At 45.7% G+C, this 16,842-nt stretch overlaps 4 protein-coding genes across 4 annotated transcripts; 2 read left to right on the forward strand and 2 right to left on the reverse strand.

Moving 5' to 3' along the window:
• Window positions 1-863: 863 nt before the first annotated feature.
• N7495_007604 (alpha/beta hydrolase) lies at window positions 864-1,892 on the forward strand (the record flags this gene model as incomplete). Its single annotated transcript, XM_057210255.1, has 1 exon — window positions 864-1,892. One exon carries the CDS (start codon window positions 864-866, stop codon window positions 1,890-1,892), a length of 1,029 nt encoding a protein of 342 aa, XP_057059798.1.
• A 2,617-nt stretch (window positions 1,893-4,509) lies between these two features.
• On the forward strand, window positions 4,510-4,851 carry N7495_007605 (uncharacterized protein; the record flags this gene model as incomplete). Its single annotated transcript, XM_057210256.1, has 1 exon — window positions 4,510-4,851. One exon carries the CDS (start codon window positions 4,510-4,512, stop codon window positions 4,849-4,851), a length of 342 nt encoding a protein of 113 aa, XP_057059799.1.
• Window positions 4,852-5,806: 955 nt separating this feature from the next.
• On the reverse strand, window positions 5,807-7,513 carry N7495_007606 (origin of replication complex subunit 5 family protein; the record flags this gene model as incomplete). Its single annotated transcript, XM_057210257.1, has 4 exons — window positions 5,807-6,476; window positions 6,548-6,933; window positions 6,987-7,364; window positions 7,424-7,513. 4 exons carry the CDS (start codon window positions 7,511-7,513, stop codon window positions 5,807-5,809), a joined length of 1,524 nt encoding a protein of 507 aa, XP_057059800.1.
• Window positions 7,514-9,417: 1,904 nt separating this feature from the next.
• Window positions 9,418-13,279, reverse strand: N7495_007607 (uncharacterized protein; the record flags this gene model as incomplete). The annotated part of the gene is made up of 4 exons (XM_057210258.1): window positions 9,418-11,544; window positions 11,606-11,819; window positions 11,929-12,341; window positions 13,004-13,279. The coding sequence occupies 4 exons, from the start codon at window positions 13,277-13,279 to the stop codon at window positions 9,418-9,420; spliced, it is 3,030 nt and encodes a 1,009-aa protein (XP_057059801.1).
• Between the last annotated feature and the right edge of the window lie 3,563 nt (window positions 13,280-16,842).

Genomic DNA, 16,842 nt, shown 5'->3' on the forward strand with positions numbered 1-16,842 from the left:
GATGGTCAATGCCTGAAAGGTAGAGGGGAGAGAGTGGGGAGGAGAGATGAGAGGGAGGAGATGAGAGGGAAGTGGATAAACTACTTTGTATGAGAAAACGAGCAAGAAAAATAACAAGAAGTAAGATGACCCAAGTGACCGGGAAGGTGGGGGTAAAAGAGGGGCGCTGATAGTCAAAAGGCCGGAAGCGGCGATTTGAAGAATGTACCTTTTTTGATACCAAACAAGCTAGAATGGAAGACGGGTTCCAAATCCGGCCGGAGGACAGGTCAATATCAAATTAAAGGCGAGATATGCAGTGGGCTGGAAGTGATCAGGTTGAAGCAAATATAAAAGGGTGAGAAGAAGATCCGATCTCAGTATTAGGTTCCCGCTATGACATCATTTAGGGAAAGCCGGATTGTGTTTAAAATGCTTCATTTGGTTTTAGTTTTGGTGGTGAAAATGTTGAGTAGCCAGATCTGAAATATATCAGCTTTGTCCAAACAAGATCAGAGCCAATGCTAGTTAACTATGTGGTTTAGTCATAAACTGTTTCGTCATCACGATAAACCAATTCCTTATCGTAGAATTAGTTCATTGTTTGTAGATTACAGTATTGTATTCTCGTTACCGTATTATTTCTTTTCCGCATGGGATGATGTTATCACCTCTTAAACTTGCCGAATCTCCCGCTTTCCCGTTTCCTTCATATCTCTTCTTTAGGGCCTATTCTCATTTTACTCCCCTATTTTCGGCCCTCTGATTACATTTCCAAGCCTAACTTCCTTATTTCCTCTTAGACTCGTGTGGGGGCCCTTATTTGTCAGGCCGGCCTCCCCGGTATTCTCTCTCGCCAAACTTTATCAAGTTTTCTCCAAATTATGCCTTCCTCTCGCGTTTTGCCATCTCGCGGTTGGCTCTTGTTCCAGGCTGTGGTATGGCGCTTCTTAATGAAGATAGGAATGTTCCTGCATGACATTACACCTCCTCGAGTTCCCCGGCCTCGGTTTAAGCGCACCGTCCTGACCGATTCCCATGGTCACTCAGTTGTGATCCACTTCTACTGTCCATCCGACTACGAGCAGAAACTCCGCCTTGGCCATCGTTATCCGGTAGCTGTGAATTTCCACGGCGGAGGGTTTACAATTGGCGGAGCGACCGACGATTCTCGGTGGGCAGCAGCCGTGGTAAAGGAAGTCGACGCTGTCGTTGCCAGCGTGAGCTACCGGCGGGCACCAGAGCACCCGTTCCCTACAGCCTGCGACGACGGAGTGGAAGCGATATTGTATCTTGCGGCCAATGCCATTGAACTAGGCCTGGATGTTAGCCGGGTCGCGCTGAGCGGGTTCTCAGCGGGTGGTAATCTAGTCGTGACGGTGCCTCTGCGTTTACGAGACCGCATCAACTCAGAAATTAAAGAACACTTTGGTCCTGCAGAATCAGCTGTGCAGCTGTTGGACCAGACTGCTAATCTCAATATTGTGGCATTGTTCGCCTGGTACCCGATTCTAGATTTCCTCGAATCGCGCGATCATCGCCGAGCGATGAGTCTCATGCCCAATAAAACCCTTCCGTCATTCTTCACCACCTTGTTTGACGAATCATATCTGCCCGATATCGACGACCGCCACTCTCCCTTTGCATCACCAGTGCGTGCCTCCGATCGTATTTTGGCTGAAGGAATACCCAAGGATGTTTTTCTTTTCATTTGCGAATGGGACATGCTGGTGAACGAGGGTCAGCTGTTTGTCCGTCGCTTAGAGGCCCTGGGCAAGCGTGTGCGCTCCATGATGATTGAAAAGGCCAAGCATGCATGGGATAAGTCGCCTAACCCCTTCCGGGACCAGGAAAGTGTAGATGTTCTCTACCGCGAGGCCTGTGCTAACATGAAGGCCATTTTTGACCAGTGATGAATCATCAATAATTTCTTTAGCCATTGTTAATAGGGGATTGGGGTTGGCGTTTGGACCAGGCATTTATGGCGTGGGCGTTTCATAGTATGACAAAGCTAGATTCTTTCAATTACTCAATCAACGGCTTTTGTACTCTATTCAATCGGGAATCAGTAACTTTAACAGGATACCCTAACATTTCAGAGGTACTGAGTTGTCATAAGTTTCAAGGTCTCATTACACTTCAATACGATGTGACAACTCTGAAAAAAACCGCCTGCATAGATTAGCACCACTTAGGACGGGGCTATCTGAGCACTAATCATTGGCTGGCATTGCAGCCCAGCAATAGGAACTCCACAGGGATCCAGCCCGTCTATCTAAAGTATAAATTTAGGCTGATCCCGCACTAACTGTCTCCACTGATGTCACCACGAGCTTATCAACCTAGCAGTTCTTGTATTGAGTAGAAACTTTCAGCTTAATCAAGGCACAGAAAGGCAAACCGTGGATGGTGTGACTGTGGAAAGATGGTCAACATTGCTGATTTTTAAATTTATGACCTCTTTTCTAAGCTTCTATCGTGCTACACAATACAGTTGAATAATCTTATCTAACAAACATACTGATCGTCATGACGTATACTTTCCACATATCAGACTCAAATCTTATCGGATATCGGACTAATAAAACCGACTTGACTGTTGCAGGGTTGGAGAAGCTTATTCGAACAGGAAGATGGAAGCCGACGTTGATTTGGCCGATGTCGCTCCATCTAGTTGCTACTTTGTGCATAACTACACCTGGGTATACTGTCCACGTGCATAACTCTATGCATCCAGCACACTACAATGAAGAATTTCTATATGTGGGTTTATAGTGTCAAAATCTTCATATTTCTTTGTTAACTGAATTTTTTATTGATATTGGCTAATTTTTGCAGCCAAAACGCCACAAACGGAAAACGTTCTATTAAGATCTGAAGCGGAAAAGCCTGTGTATCCGAGGTCAGCATTAAATGATCAATCAATGGACCTTAAAACCCACCCTTGAGAAACCTTCTTGAGAAAACCTTCTTGAAAAACCTAAGGGGCACCTCGGATGTGTAGTTCCATGTCTAGAGCCACAGCACCGACTAATGAAACCAGATTTAAGGTAAAAATGGATTCAAAACATTCAAAGTTGGACAGCCATTGTTGCCCTATCAGTCAAGATCGAGATTTTCACATCACATGCATGGTTTTTGATTGAAATCTTCTAGGCTGATGATATCGATATCGTTAGAGAATTTTATCAACTGGAAGGTTTCGAACACATACTGTTATCGACAATATTTGCCGCATTGAGGACAAATATGCTTCCGGCAATCAATGGTAGCTCCACAGTTTTTGCAGACGATGGTATCAGCGGGCATTTTGCCAGTACCTAGATCCCTAGGTGGTATATCATATCAGTCTGTCTGAAAACCTACCAGAGTCTTCTTTAACTTACCAAGATAGAGTCGTATCAAGTTGTAGGAAGAAGAATGCAAAACAAAGAAAAAAGGGGCACGCATGGGAATCAGAGCTTATTTATATCAGAGACCTTTAATCAGTGCGGAAACCTACCTCGCTTTGTAGAATGTGATATTCACACCGCTGAATTCGTCGCACATTTCGCCAACGGTAGACAAGCCCAGTCTGACAATGGCTGCATATGTATCGCCCCGAATCAAAATATCGGAAATATGCATATATGTACCAGAGAATCCCTGGCGGTAGACTTCCACCGCTTTTTTCTTTGGCACAATGGTTGCTCAGACCAGGCTCAAACAGAAAGGAAAACTTTTCCAACGCGATCATATCAGTCCGATTTGTAATGGGCTAGGAAGGTCTAGACTGCCGGATCAACGAAGATGTACTGGCTTACCACGCGCTGTCTAACTTCATTCGCTTCAGGCCTTGGAATGTTGACGGGTTGGAGGTATATAGCATTGCTTTGATACATGATGTGACCTTCTCAAGGCTGGTATGTATAGATCTGAGGTCTGGGATGGCTTCCCATGTGATTTAGATCCCCCAAGGTTCCATAGCTAGGCTTAGTAAAGAGTAAAATTGCACGTGAAATATCCGATGTTTATTGATACTTAATTTTTTGTTCTCCCCTTTATGAAAGCTAGGACCCTTCAAATGTTTGATTGAGACGAGTGGACTCCAAGGTTGTACCCTTCCAGAGCATCACAGTGCCAGCTTTATCGATGCTGTAGGAAGGCAACTCGAATTTCTGATATGTCCTGCATCATTGGCTTCCAAGGTGATGCTCACCAGGGCATAATATTGTATCTCGGGCGCTAGGTGATCTCAATCAAGGTAAAGTTCCCTTGAGTTGGACATACTTCCTCGGTGTGCCGAGGTCTGCATATACCCATGTGACCTCGGGGGTTCAATGGCTTGTTTGTTATATGTCCAGGCGGAGTGTACCTAGGTACTGCAGGCAGGCACTGTAGGTGATAAACAGTCCCCCCTCAGGCAGGTACCCACGATACCCTTGAGCTAGTTTGTTAGATATAAATGCCTCAATATGCCCAATTCTGTCTTTGATACCACTCATCTTCAGTCTTCAAGCCTGAGTAGAGCTTTAAAGCCGACACCTCAACATGGACAAGCATGAAATGAGAATGCCCCAAAACGTGCCAGAGATATCTGCTCAGGAAGATATCTCATTGTCGCTGTCTAGTACTGAACAAATGACGTCCGAGCCTCCAGGGCCTTCATTTCTCCTGATAATGAAACTGATTCTCAAGGGTAATCGTATGCCTCGCGAGGCACAAGAACAAGTTAACCTCCAAGGTCCTCGCGCTTTAGAAAAACCATGCATATTGATATCACACCGCTCGCTAGACTGTTGTGAAACTCTGCATGATCTAGTTGACATCGATAATCATAAACCAGGCAGGGAATCTGGATCCCAGTCTCTGAATTCCTTGGCGATGAACTGATCTCCTATAGACACACATGTGTAACTGGTCAAGAGGATTGAGGTTCACTACGTAGTACAGACCAATTGCTGTGGACGCAGGAACGTAGCGTGCAATATTTCCTGTTGCCTAGATCGTCGCCCACCTGGGCAGGCAAACCCTTTTTTCTTAGTTGTTAATAAGGGGGTTCTTACTTAAGTAGGTAGCTTATAACGAACGTTGAAGAAGATAACCTTGGGAAGTTGTCACCCGGAAAGCTTTAGAGCAATTGTTAATGGGACTCCCCAAGCCATAGTGCCCGAGTGAATGGCATATATGCATCTTTCAAATATCTTTATGGAGGTTTGATCTGTCTGATCTCCATATTGCTGTTAAGGACAGGTTCTTTATCTCAAAGCACTGTGAGGGCTTTGGTATATTTGAAGGCAGCATTGAAAACTGTTCTACGGCTGAAGATCAATTTCTCAACTTCCTTTGCAAGTAATATCCGTGATCGTTCAAATTCGGGACGACCTTCCATCGAATGACTGGTGAGTCTAGTGGTTACACTCTCTTATAACACAGGTAGGATAGTGGTAATTAGCTTGAATGCTTCATGGTCAGAATTAACTAAGATAAAAGAATTGAAACTGGTTTTGTGATAGAGTAGATAGTCAGGTTGAAGATCAATATGCGGGTCTAACTAAGCTTTTCACACGATACGGCCCACTGATCTACGCCCCACTCATCTTAAAATAAACTACGTGAATATCAGTTAGTATGGTTGAATAGTATATTGTCACTACTACGAGGACGGTAGAGGCAATTTCAGTGTTAAAATTCTAAACTCGGTCTCGTAGAACAGCAGAAAGTCACCAATGTCTCCAATCTTAAGCTTCATACTTAGCAGAGGTGATTAGAGAGAACGGGTATAGTATATTATATTTCTAGAAAATTCCATTCTTAAGCTCAAGCCATGCTAGAGGCCAGATAGATCCTAATCCAGACCACCAGCCAGCCACTCTCCAACTTCAACTCCAATCCCCTTAGCAAGCTCACCAATCCAATCCCCGGAGACATTAACACACCACTTCTCACCCGCATCAGCGCTCGTATTGCCAGTGCCTATGCTAGCGAACCCGACATGACCCGACGCAGGAACGACGAGACGTAATCGACGAAGCGTGGCTAGTTCAGCATAGATTTGATCAGCGACTGCGCCTGTTCGGATCGGGTTTGCGGGTGGGTTTGGGTCGATGGCGTGGTAGATTGCTAGCAGACGTTCTAGTGGGAAGGGACGTGCAGTGAGAATTGTCGAGGGGCCTGTGATTCCGGCACCTCCACCGATGGCGGATGTTGTTGCCGAGGAGGTTGCGAATGCGGAGGAGAGGGTTGATTTCGTGATACGAGTTTTTGTGCGTTTACTCTTCTTTGGGGATGAGTTGTCTCGTGCTGCTGATAGTTCTTCAGCTTGGGCTTGGGAGAGGACTTTTAGACGGCGGCGGTGGTGTGCTCGCTTGTTTCGTGCTGATAGAGAAGATGAGGAGAATTTGGAGAAGAAGATTGTGTCGAGGCGTTGGGGTGTGTGGGATGCGAGATATGCAGATGTTAGGATTAAGGTGGAGAAGTAGGGTAGGGAGGGAGAGCGGAGGAGGCAGCAGTTGCTGCTAATGGCTTTCGGAATGTAGGCTTCGGCGCGGAGGGTTCATCTGGCACGATTTTGTGAACTAGTGCGGACTCGCCCTGATGTCTGAACAACGCGCGGTTCTTAACCAGCAGCCGGGTGAAATCCCATTCTGTGTTGCCACTTGGAGGGGCTTCGCCCTGCACAACAGGAGCGACGAAAAGTGGCCATAGTCGATCACAGATTGACCGGAAATTGGGTATAGAGCCAGCTGTTGGTCCGACCAAGGTTTCGTACACAGTAGCCACAAAGTGTGGGTATATCCGCGAAGAGGTTTCAGTAGGTATGCCCTCTACCACAGGGATGGGGGATGCTAGCAAGATGTCGATAGCTTCCTTGCGCGTATAGGGAGGGAAACTGATATGTGGAACAGCGGCGATCTGCAGGAACAGCGGTCGTGGAGTAGAACCAAGGATGAGAACCACGCAAAGCGTCGGGATCTGTGAACGAGGTCAGTATTGGGTGCAGCTGTACTCTTTGACATAATTCATACAATTTCACCTAGGCGAGCTAGTGCCGAAAGCAAGGTAGGTGGTGCTTCTCTTTGTTTATCTATTTCATCCAGCACGAGCACAAACTTTCCTTGGCGTTCTGGCGATCTGGCTGCAAGGCATTCATCTAGCAACACGACGAGGTTGCTGACGTTCTCGCATCGTCCTTTGCCGAACTTTTCCCACTCATCTTTCTGGTCCAGAGCTTCGAGGGTATTCCATAATATTTTCGTGAGGAGATGTCGGCCTGTAACGCACTCGGTGCTGCGAACAACGGCGTGTGGGACCCCAAGAGAGGAGAGGACACCACGGACAACGGTCGATTTGCAAGTTGCTGATACACCATGGACAACAAATGTGGGTGGACTAGGGATGTGAGGCTATCATAAGTATCAGAGAGGTTAGCAAGCTGGGAGACTCAGTCTTTAGAAAAACTTACATGGAGTAAGGTCGCAAGCTGTCGTGACTGTATTTCCCTACAGGGCCATTGAGTGCTCAGGAAGCGAGCAATATCAATGGGCTGCTGCATTGAACTGCAATCCCTTGTGCTTAAGAGTTTGGATTATCTATGCGACTGGCAAGGTCGATTCGAGTCTGTACTCTGCAGCCTCGGTAATCACGTGATAACGTGACTACCCAGCTGTCGTATGGATGAATCTTAGCGCGGTTTTTCTGCCAATACAGTCTCCATAATTACACCCAAAAAAGGAATAGATTCATACCAAGTCTAACCAATTAAATCTTATGATAGCTCTTCTAACATTTGCGCAGATGGTATGGCTTCTCTTTTTTAGACCAAAGCTCCTCTTCAGCAGTGTTTTTTTTTGATATATGAGCACCAATATAGATAAAGATAGCAATAAGGATCTGGATCTCGGCTGGCACTGTTGGTTTTCATGGTCGTGTATGAGGCTTTCCGGCACCTGAGTTGCTGCATACTTATTACTATTATTAGATAGTAATAAGAAGATATCAGGTGTAAAGAATAAGGAGAAGAGGTTAAGAGGATTGATCTTAATCCTATCAGGTATATTGGTCTTCACATGAAAAGAAGGCATCTTAAGAGGCTCAAGCCCCTTATTCAGCTCACTATATGGCTTCATCTCATCTAGACTCAGCTCACCTGGGTCGATTGGTGGTGGAGATGATTTAATAATTGGAGAAGAAGGAGCTACAGATGAGCTGATGAAAGGATAGCCTTGATAGTCTTTATGTTCCATTGTAAAACAGAGCAGTCTTAGCAGAGTAGAGTAGAGATAAATATCGCGTTCAAACGCGTCTTACTTTTCATCGTACTTTTTTTACATAGAAAAATAAGAACCAATCAGAGCTATTTATTATAGGTGGGTAACCATTACAGAAGCGGTCAGAGATATCAGCCAATAATATATATATTTATCTATCTATCTCCACTTTGGTATACGCTAAAATTCATCCATACGACAGCTGAGGGATAAGTAAGGAGAAATTACATGAGAATCATAGGGAAAACATGATCATGAAATATGATCTTTATTCTTAAAACTTCGATAAGAGTGCATATTCGTAGCTCGGAAACCTAATGCTGGAAAGCATCGACTGGCCTCCAGGGGCACAGACGAGAAAGCATGTCGGCGCGGTTTCGGTGCGCTGGGTGAAGTGGCCTGGGGTGAAGTGATAACAATGCAAACAAAATATCAAAGGTACAAATCTGATGATTCTTGACGTCTGCTTCCGTCTAATCGCGAGGTCGGTGGTAGGTGTTTCGATGGACATGGTCATAGGTTGGCTTCTTACTGTAATGTCGAGATCTCACCATCACAAACAGGTAAAAGCAGAAAGGAAGAAAAGAAAAGTACAATCAATTTTAGACAACGATTAGCTCAGATAAGATAAGAAAATTAGAAATGAGCTAAGTTTCAAGGTACCTAGAGAAAACAAATCAAAATGTTACTGATGCGCGTTGTGCATAGGTATGCAAGCAAGATTACAGGTGAAATATTTAGAAACATTTGGTCATAATAAAATTTACTAATAATTGGTTCTGATCACCTTCAGTCTAGTGTTGTTTTGATGCGGCCCAATACGTTACGCCGGAAAGTATCGACTGGCCCCTCTAAGGGACACAGAAGAGGAAGCACATCGGCGCGGTAAAGAGGCAAAAAGAAGACAAAACACTCACTGGACTGAGTAGAGAGGTAGAAGCAAAACAAAAAAAAAAAGAGAATAACTGGGACAATCATGGGCAAAAAATCAGGTGCAGGGTGACTGCAACGTGATGAAATGACCGAAGAAATCATCATGATCACTGTCGAAGGATGAAAAAAATGTAACTATCTGAAAAAACCAGATTGGGATTTGCAGGCGGCATCGTGATGTTAAAAAAGAGATACGTTGAATCATCAGATATTCATGTCGTCATTTGAGATACTGATACAAATAAGAGCCGAGGTCTTAAAGAATTAGGGGGTCGGCACCCGATGGCTTATTGTCGGTGGGAGAGGCAGCAATAGGGCTGCCATTCGACGCACTGATCGCCGGAGTAGGGGGCCCCTGGATCAGGGGCACGGGAGTGCGTGAAGCCACGTTGTTCGCCTCATTCGGTGTAACCTGGCCATTGGAAAAGATTCGCGAGGTTCCAGGTTGTGAATGGTTAGAGCCGTTGCGGGGACGTCCGGTCAGGGACGCATTCGAGCCAATACGAGGACGACCGCCCTGGGAGAAATCGGAGCCGACACGAGGACGACTAGCCTGTGATGCGTTCGAAGTAATTCGAGGACGACGCTGTGCCTCACGATCCTCACTAGCAAGGTCAAATGCTGCGAGCTTAGAAGCAAGACGGCGCCCATGAGGAGTGTGGCGAATCGTATGGAGCAGCGGGCGAATCTCGTACACCAAAGTCTCACGCATATCGTAGTCGCAGGAATCGACTGCAGTCTGGATCACATAGTTGGCATACGCATCATGGAGTAAAGTGTTCATGCTGTTCTCTCGCATGAGCTCTTGAACCATTTCGCGACGGATAAATTTATCACAAGTACGCAAACACTTTTCCATAACGTTAGAGCTAAATTTCTGTTTAGACAATGTGGTGACGTGTCCGATGAGCATCCGGCAAAGGGCGTGGGTGAATCCAGGCTCACCCAGTTCGAGGATGTATTGGACAACGTAATTTCCATACGGATCCTGAACCAACTGATACGCCTTCGCAGTAATTTGGCCAATAAGGCGAGCTTTTTGATCACCAGTCGCATGATCAATGCAGCGCTGCAAAACGCAGCATCCGTGACGGTGACTGCCGACAGTGAGACAGTGGCCTCCGACAGCCTCATAAATAAACTCGGCTTCGGATCCATGAAGTCTGTTCAAACACTTCTGAATAACGTGATTACCGTTGAGGTCTTGCACAAGCAGGACAACATGTTCTTCAAGAGCTCGGACCACAGTCTCAGTCTGCTCATCAGTGGTAATGTACTCGATCATCTTTTGCAGGGCACGAGTACCATGCTGGTTCACAGCGATGTGAACCAGCTCAGGAGCGGAACTGTGGACCAAAGCAGTGCGCTGCTCGTCATTGCAGAACTCAAGGAGTTTCTGGACGAGGTAGTTACCGAACGGATCGGTCATCAGCTCAATCATGTGCATTTTGACTTCATTGAAAATCAACTGTAGGTGATCAGGGTTGCCCTCCTCCAACTTTCGTTGAAGGTAACGGCAACCATGTTGGTCCTTGCACATGGCCAAAATATGTCCTTCGTAGTGGGAGAGTGGATGCAACGAGAAGCGGCTGGTGTGCATCAACTCATTCTCAGTCTGACGAGCGCGGTTATCTGAGAACCGATTGGTGTGCATCAGTTCACTTTCGTTCTGACTGGCGCGGTTATCTGAGAACCGGTTGGAAAGAACCATGTCACTCTCGTGGTTATCTGAGAACGGGGAGTTACTCAACTCCGTGTCGTTCTGACGGGTGCGGTTGTCCGGGAACCGGAATGGCGGCCAAGCACCATGGCCGCTGGATGGCATGTGAGGGCCGGACTGAAGATTAGCCGCTTGGTAGCCGTACTGTGGAGGACCGCTGCGGTAGCCGTATTGGACGGGATTGGTAGGTCCAAAAGGAGCAGCGCTGGCCTGGAGAGTTGACCGCCCAGAGCTTTCAGAGCTTCCAGACGTGCTGGGACCAAACCCAAGCCCGTCACGGTTATCACCATTTTCCATAGCGCGGTTGGTCACAGGCTGCGCGTGAATGCGTCCCATACTGACAGAGTGGTTGTGCGGGCCTTGAGTACGCGGCGGCGAGATAACCGAATCAAGTGCACCTTTAACGGTGGGCAAATCGTTAGTAGAAAATGAGGGCTGCACAAGGGGTCGGGCAATGTCACTCGAACGATCGTTGAAAACGTTGCCCTCCAACGAGTGGCGCGCATGGTGGTGCTGAAATCCGTGCTCAACGCTTGAGTTTTGTCGACCGTGCAGATTCTTAGGCATGCTATGATGCGATGAACGGGTTCTGCTGTGAAAGAATCCCGAGGAGCCCTGTGCGTGTGAGTTCACGATATCGTGGGCATCTGGGTTGGCCGATAACTGAAACAATCGTTAAAATCATCTTCTCGCCGCCGCGTACTCAAGGCCAGCACAACCCCACTGCCAGTATGGGAATGCATCTGCGACTCACCATATTTGTGCCATCTCGGATGAGAGTAGGGAACCGATCATCATCTGTAATACCGAGGATACTGGTGATGTCTGGTGTGGCAGCTCGCTCATATCCAGTCAGACGGTTCATGGAAGACGAGGACATGAATGGTCCGCCACCGAAGACGTTAGGAGGGTTGCTCAAAGGCAACGAGTTTCGGTGGCTAGGCATTATGTCAGAAACAATCATGACAGAGAGAGAAGAGAGAAAAGAGGAAAAAAGAGAAAAACAATGCAATGCAATCGCGGAGCGAAGCTTATGGGAAAACTTACGATCCATGTCGGAATGACGATGGAGACCCGAGAGTGAAAGCATCCTCGTCGGAGTTGCGGCGTGTTCCAGGGATTGATCCAGGTAAAGAATTGCCATTGAAGCGGTCAATTGAGTGGATTGAGGCACGAGAAGTATGCGACGAGGGACGCGAGAACGCGTCGAAGGTACCGGGAGACGAAGTCACTGAGAACCTGCCTGGTCGAACCGCACTGGTTACAGCCGACTCCCGCTGCTGCTGAGGAGGCGTGCTAGGCACAGTCGGCCCCGGGAAACTGACCTGAGCTAAGTCCCGTGCAAGCTGCTCCATCTCTTGGTTTTCCTTCTCGTGCTCCATATCGAGAAGTTTCATGTCTTGCTCAAACCTGAGTTTTTGCTCTCGCATAAACTGGATATGTAATCGCTTTTGCTCGAACTAGAGATTGGTTAGAGAAAATAGAACTTTGTCAAGCTGAACAGGCAAATCGTAGTAAATAATAATAGATAAAGCAATGATAAGAATGGAGGGAAATTGTGAAGAATGGATGAGACGATGGAGAGGAATCGATGAAAAAACCAAGTGACGGGAATTGGGAAATGGAAAATGCGTTCAGATGAAAAAAATTGAAGCATTAGGAAGAAATGTAACAAGAGACGACGACATGGAGACATCCACAAACAGAATCGAGATGATGATCGTGGGATCAAAGATGTAGAAATTGGTGGGGAAAAGAGGTTGAAGAAGAGAAGTGGGAGGGAGAGTGGGAGAAGTGGTTTAAATGGATGAAGGGAAACACCTCGGGCCTGAAAAATAAGGAGACCACTTCGAAGTAAACACAATGGAAATGGGAATGAAAATAATGTAGACGCTCATCCGTCTAAAGACATGATCAAGAGTGAAAGTAGTGACGCTATTCGCAAATGATGTCATATAACATGACAAAGAGAGGGGACGAGTAGACGGTAGTAAATGTGATAAGAAGCGGTGAATGATGAGTTTTAAGCTTTGGTCATGGCTTCTCAGGAGCAATTCGAGGACAATATCAAAATGGGCAGCAAAACGCGAAAAGACAGAAGACTAATTGGAAGAATACACACCGAAGATAGTAGATCCAGGGGATCTTGGGTAGAATTATTACTTAAATAATTCCATGAGGTAGTCAACTTGCTTGCATCAGTTGTAAATCGACGTTGCAAATTGGAACGAATATCTCGGTCTCCTTGCCCTGAAAAGGGTACGAAGGTTGAATGGCCCGGCGATAGGGGAGATAGGGAACTATAGCCTGGGAAGGTTGTTTCTGACGACTGTGGAGATCGAGGAGACGGAAATCGTAGCTCATCAAGCCGCTCACTAAGCCCATTCTTGAAAGCCATAGTGGATAGGGGAAGGTGTTCAACTACAGTTGAAGTGTTGATCAGCACATACGTCTGAGTGGAGCCTCTTTTTTTTTTAAGAAAAAAAAAAATTGGCACGTTGATCAGTCCTAGATATCTAGGACAAGCCACAAAATGAGGTTGACCTTAAGATCGAAGGGCTGAAATGTTTTGTGGTGTGGGTTGGTGGTATTCGAACAGTAAGGGGAAAGTCGGAGGGGTTGAGGGGTGGTCGGTGATCTGCGCTCGTAAAAAGGATTCCTACTCACAACCACGAACGCTCGAAGGGATGTACAAGTATGATCGGGATATGGAGTCCAAGATGAGGCTATAGATTCATCTACGAGATGATGGTGGACGCAGAAGAGGAAAAATCAATGGTAAAGTGTACCTGAAAATGCGGAGATTAGCAGGGGAGTTGGATTGGAGATAGGGTACACCTACAGACAACCACAATAAAAGGGACAAACGAGTGTTAAGTCCACAAACACAATCACCCAACACTATCCCAAAGGAACAATACAAAGCTGTTGTACACGGAGAGTGGAGGGGATGTGTGGAAGGAGATGAGGAAGAGAGAGAGAAGAGGAGGAAAGGCTGGGAAGGGCGAGTTCCAGTCAGAGCGGGGAGACACTTTTGTAACCCTAATTAGGATTGGCTTATTAAAGCCCTTGTTTTGCTTTTTTTTTTTTTTTTTTTTCCATTTTGTCATCCCATATTATTCATAGATTCTGATCATTCCATACTTCGTACCAATTTTTTATTTCTTATTTTCTGCTCTACTTTCTAAGGTTGGTGAAGCTTTGAACTTACTAGTAGGACTAATACCCGAACGGGAATAGTAATAGAGTAAATTACCTACTTCTACCAGATTGACAACCACAGCATATGATCATCCAGAGTTACTCGATGTTTAGAAATAAGGGTATGATTGGAGAGGCTCTGCCTGTACCACCAAAAGAAGCTGTCCCGGGGAAGCACTGGTATAGTTGTGTATAAGTTAACGTCTCGAACCTCCCCTGTCGCAAATTAATTCCCGTTATTTCCCCTACTATCGATGATTGGGAAATTCACCACCTGGGCATATTATCTTGGTTCATATCCCGTCAGTCTGCAAGGGGGGAGAATGCGCTGTTCAGCGTGGCAGTTGCAGACCATAAGTATCAAGTTGACCAAGTGGGGGCTCACTGGATGGTGCAGGAAGGATGTGACAGCGGATCTCCCTCTAAGATAAATTAGCCACCGAACGGGGCAAGCGTGTGTACCTGGATCGAAGCCCTAGTATTCGGTGGATTCGCTTCTTTTCTATTTATTCTATTTATTTTATTTTTCTTCTTTTTCACTACTTTTTATTCCTCTTTTTTCTCCCCTAAGTCTCCACAATATTGCACCATTTCATTGCAGAAATAAAATAGGTTCTTCGTCCGTTCTCCGTTCTCCGTTCTCCGTTCTCTATTCTCCATTCTCCATTCTCCATACTCCATTCTCCATTCCTTATTCCTCATGGTTCGCGCCAAACTAGTTCGGGTTTACTACTTGCTACTAACCAAGGTTCGCTTTGTTTACGGCAAAACTGAGCCATGGATTAACCGGCCAAATTAAAAAGCCAAAGGCGACCTTCTTTCTTTCCCGTCTTTTTGATACTAAGATATGAGAGAAGCGGTGAAGATGATACGGTCATAAAGATCCACTTCAAATGACGAGTATCGGAGATTCTGCACGAACACCGGATATGAGATCTTCTCCGAGATTCCTCATCTTCCTTTCCTATCTAGGGGGGTTAGAGATCAGATCTGGACTAGTAGTCAATTCAAATTCTTTCTGCTATAATACTAGGTTCCAGGGTCGAGCCGAGTCTAGCGCCTATTTACTCTTTAGGGCCCAAATTGCACCAAATTACCCTTTTTCATGCCCAACCCCCAAACTTGCGCTTTGCACCTCGACCAATTCACAATCTCCTAAGCTGATTTGTTACACTGCCAATCAATTTCCCGTAATTATCAATCATGGCTCTTCACTATTGCTTGCTCAGGTGGTTGGGGGCTTCCCTGATTAGGTACCTATGGAATTGACAAATCATCTCATCTGAAGCATTCCCCCGTCCTCCGGCTTACTAGAGCAAAAGCCCCATTTAGTTATAAAGGATCATGCGCAGTTAGTTGTGATAAATCACAAATAGCCCCATCCTTCAGCCTGCGCATCTCCCAAGTCCAGACTACCTAGGTAAAGTACGTTCGTAAAATACATTTCAATCCAGGCTGGTTCCATCCACAGCCACGTGTACGAGAAAGGTCTATTTGTTCGATAAGTAACCAATTTGTATCTTGACTCCACGTCAACTATGGCGTTCCGGGAATTTATTCCCTACCGACACGGAGTGCAGCTTGCATACCGCCTAGTTTGATCTTATTTTACTTTTTGGAGGGGTTGAGGGGGTTGGTGGCGATAACTTTTTGGAAATTGCGGTCAAGCCATTTGCCACAAACATTCCCGTCCTTTGGCCCCTCTAATACATATTTCGAGTCATGACTCTATATTAGCTAGACAATACACAGTGCCACAAGCGCTGTGGGCGCTGTACAACCAACCTATTCCCTGTCCCATGCAGTATTCAGATTCTGTCTCTACAGTACACAGTATATAGTACCACGAGACGCTAGATACTGCAAAGGCTGGGGAGGGTTTATCACATTGATATCTACATCCATTGATGTCCTGAAATACCTATTATTACGTAGAAATTAGCCTAATTCAGTAAACGAAGATTTACTTTAATACTTTAATTAACTTCTAGATTCATTGAGGTAGATCATGTGCAACTAAGGGCAGTAGGTTGTAAACTGGTCGTCCGTGCAGAACAGAGGAGCCACGCATATGCGATCTCAGGGACCTCGGGACCCACTTGATTCCATTTTGGATCCTTGGAACCATAATAGCTCCAGGAGTCGACTAGAAGTATTAATAGCATTCAATAGTCATCTGGTTCTTTACGTCTTATATCGGGATCTTTAGGGTACTTGTACTTGTACACCAATAGAGAAAGCTTTACCCGTCATTAAGGTTTGATTGTCAATCAACTTAGATCCATTGAGGCCTTCCAAGTTATCATTGGACATTGTAAATACTAAAGGCTCGCCTGAATTCCAACATGAACAAGCTATCTAGATCTTTGCCTCAGAATTGTAGGAAATGAATACTCGATAGTGTCAATACAAACCCAAATTATAGTTTTCGTGCAAATAAGGTATTGAACCCATGTGGAACGGCCGGGGCCGATAAGTAACCTTACAACACTACAAACCTTGGAAGCATACCAAGACTCTGGAAAAGTTTAACTAGACATTATAGGTAGTTGGCTCGGGGTATTGGACGTTTTTGAATATACTCAGGCGACATATGAAATGAATAAGTCATCATAGACAGGGTCACTACTAAGCACATCTATAATCAAAAATGTGTAGCTCTTCAAAGCATCAGACTTCCAAGGTTCTTTCTGGGTCAGGAATCAACCGGCCATCTCAAAAACTTTTGCACTACAAAGCCCGAATTTTGGAAGCTGAAAA

This window comes from Penicillium taxi (assembly GCF_028828555.1).
Source record: "Penicillium taxi strain IBT 34144 chromosome Unknown utg000005l_segment0_segment0, whole genome shotgun sequence".
In the NCBI taxonomy this organism is placed as follows: Eukaryota; Fungi; Ascomycota; class Eurotiomycetes; order Eurotiales; family Aspergillaceae; genus Penicillium; species Penicillium taxi.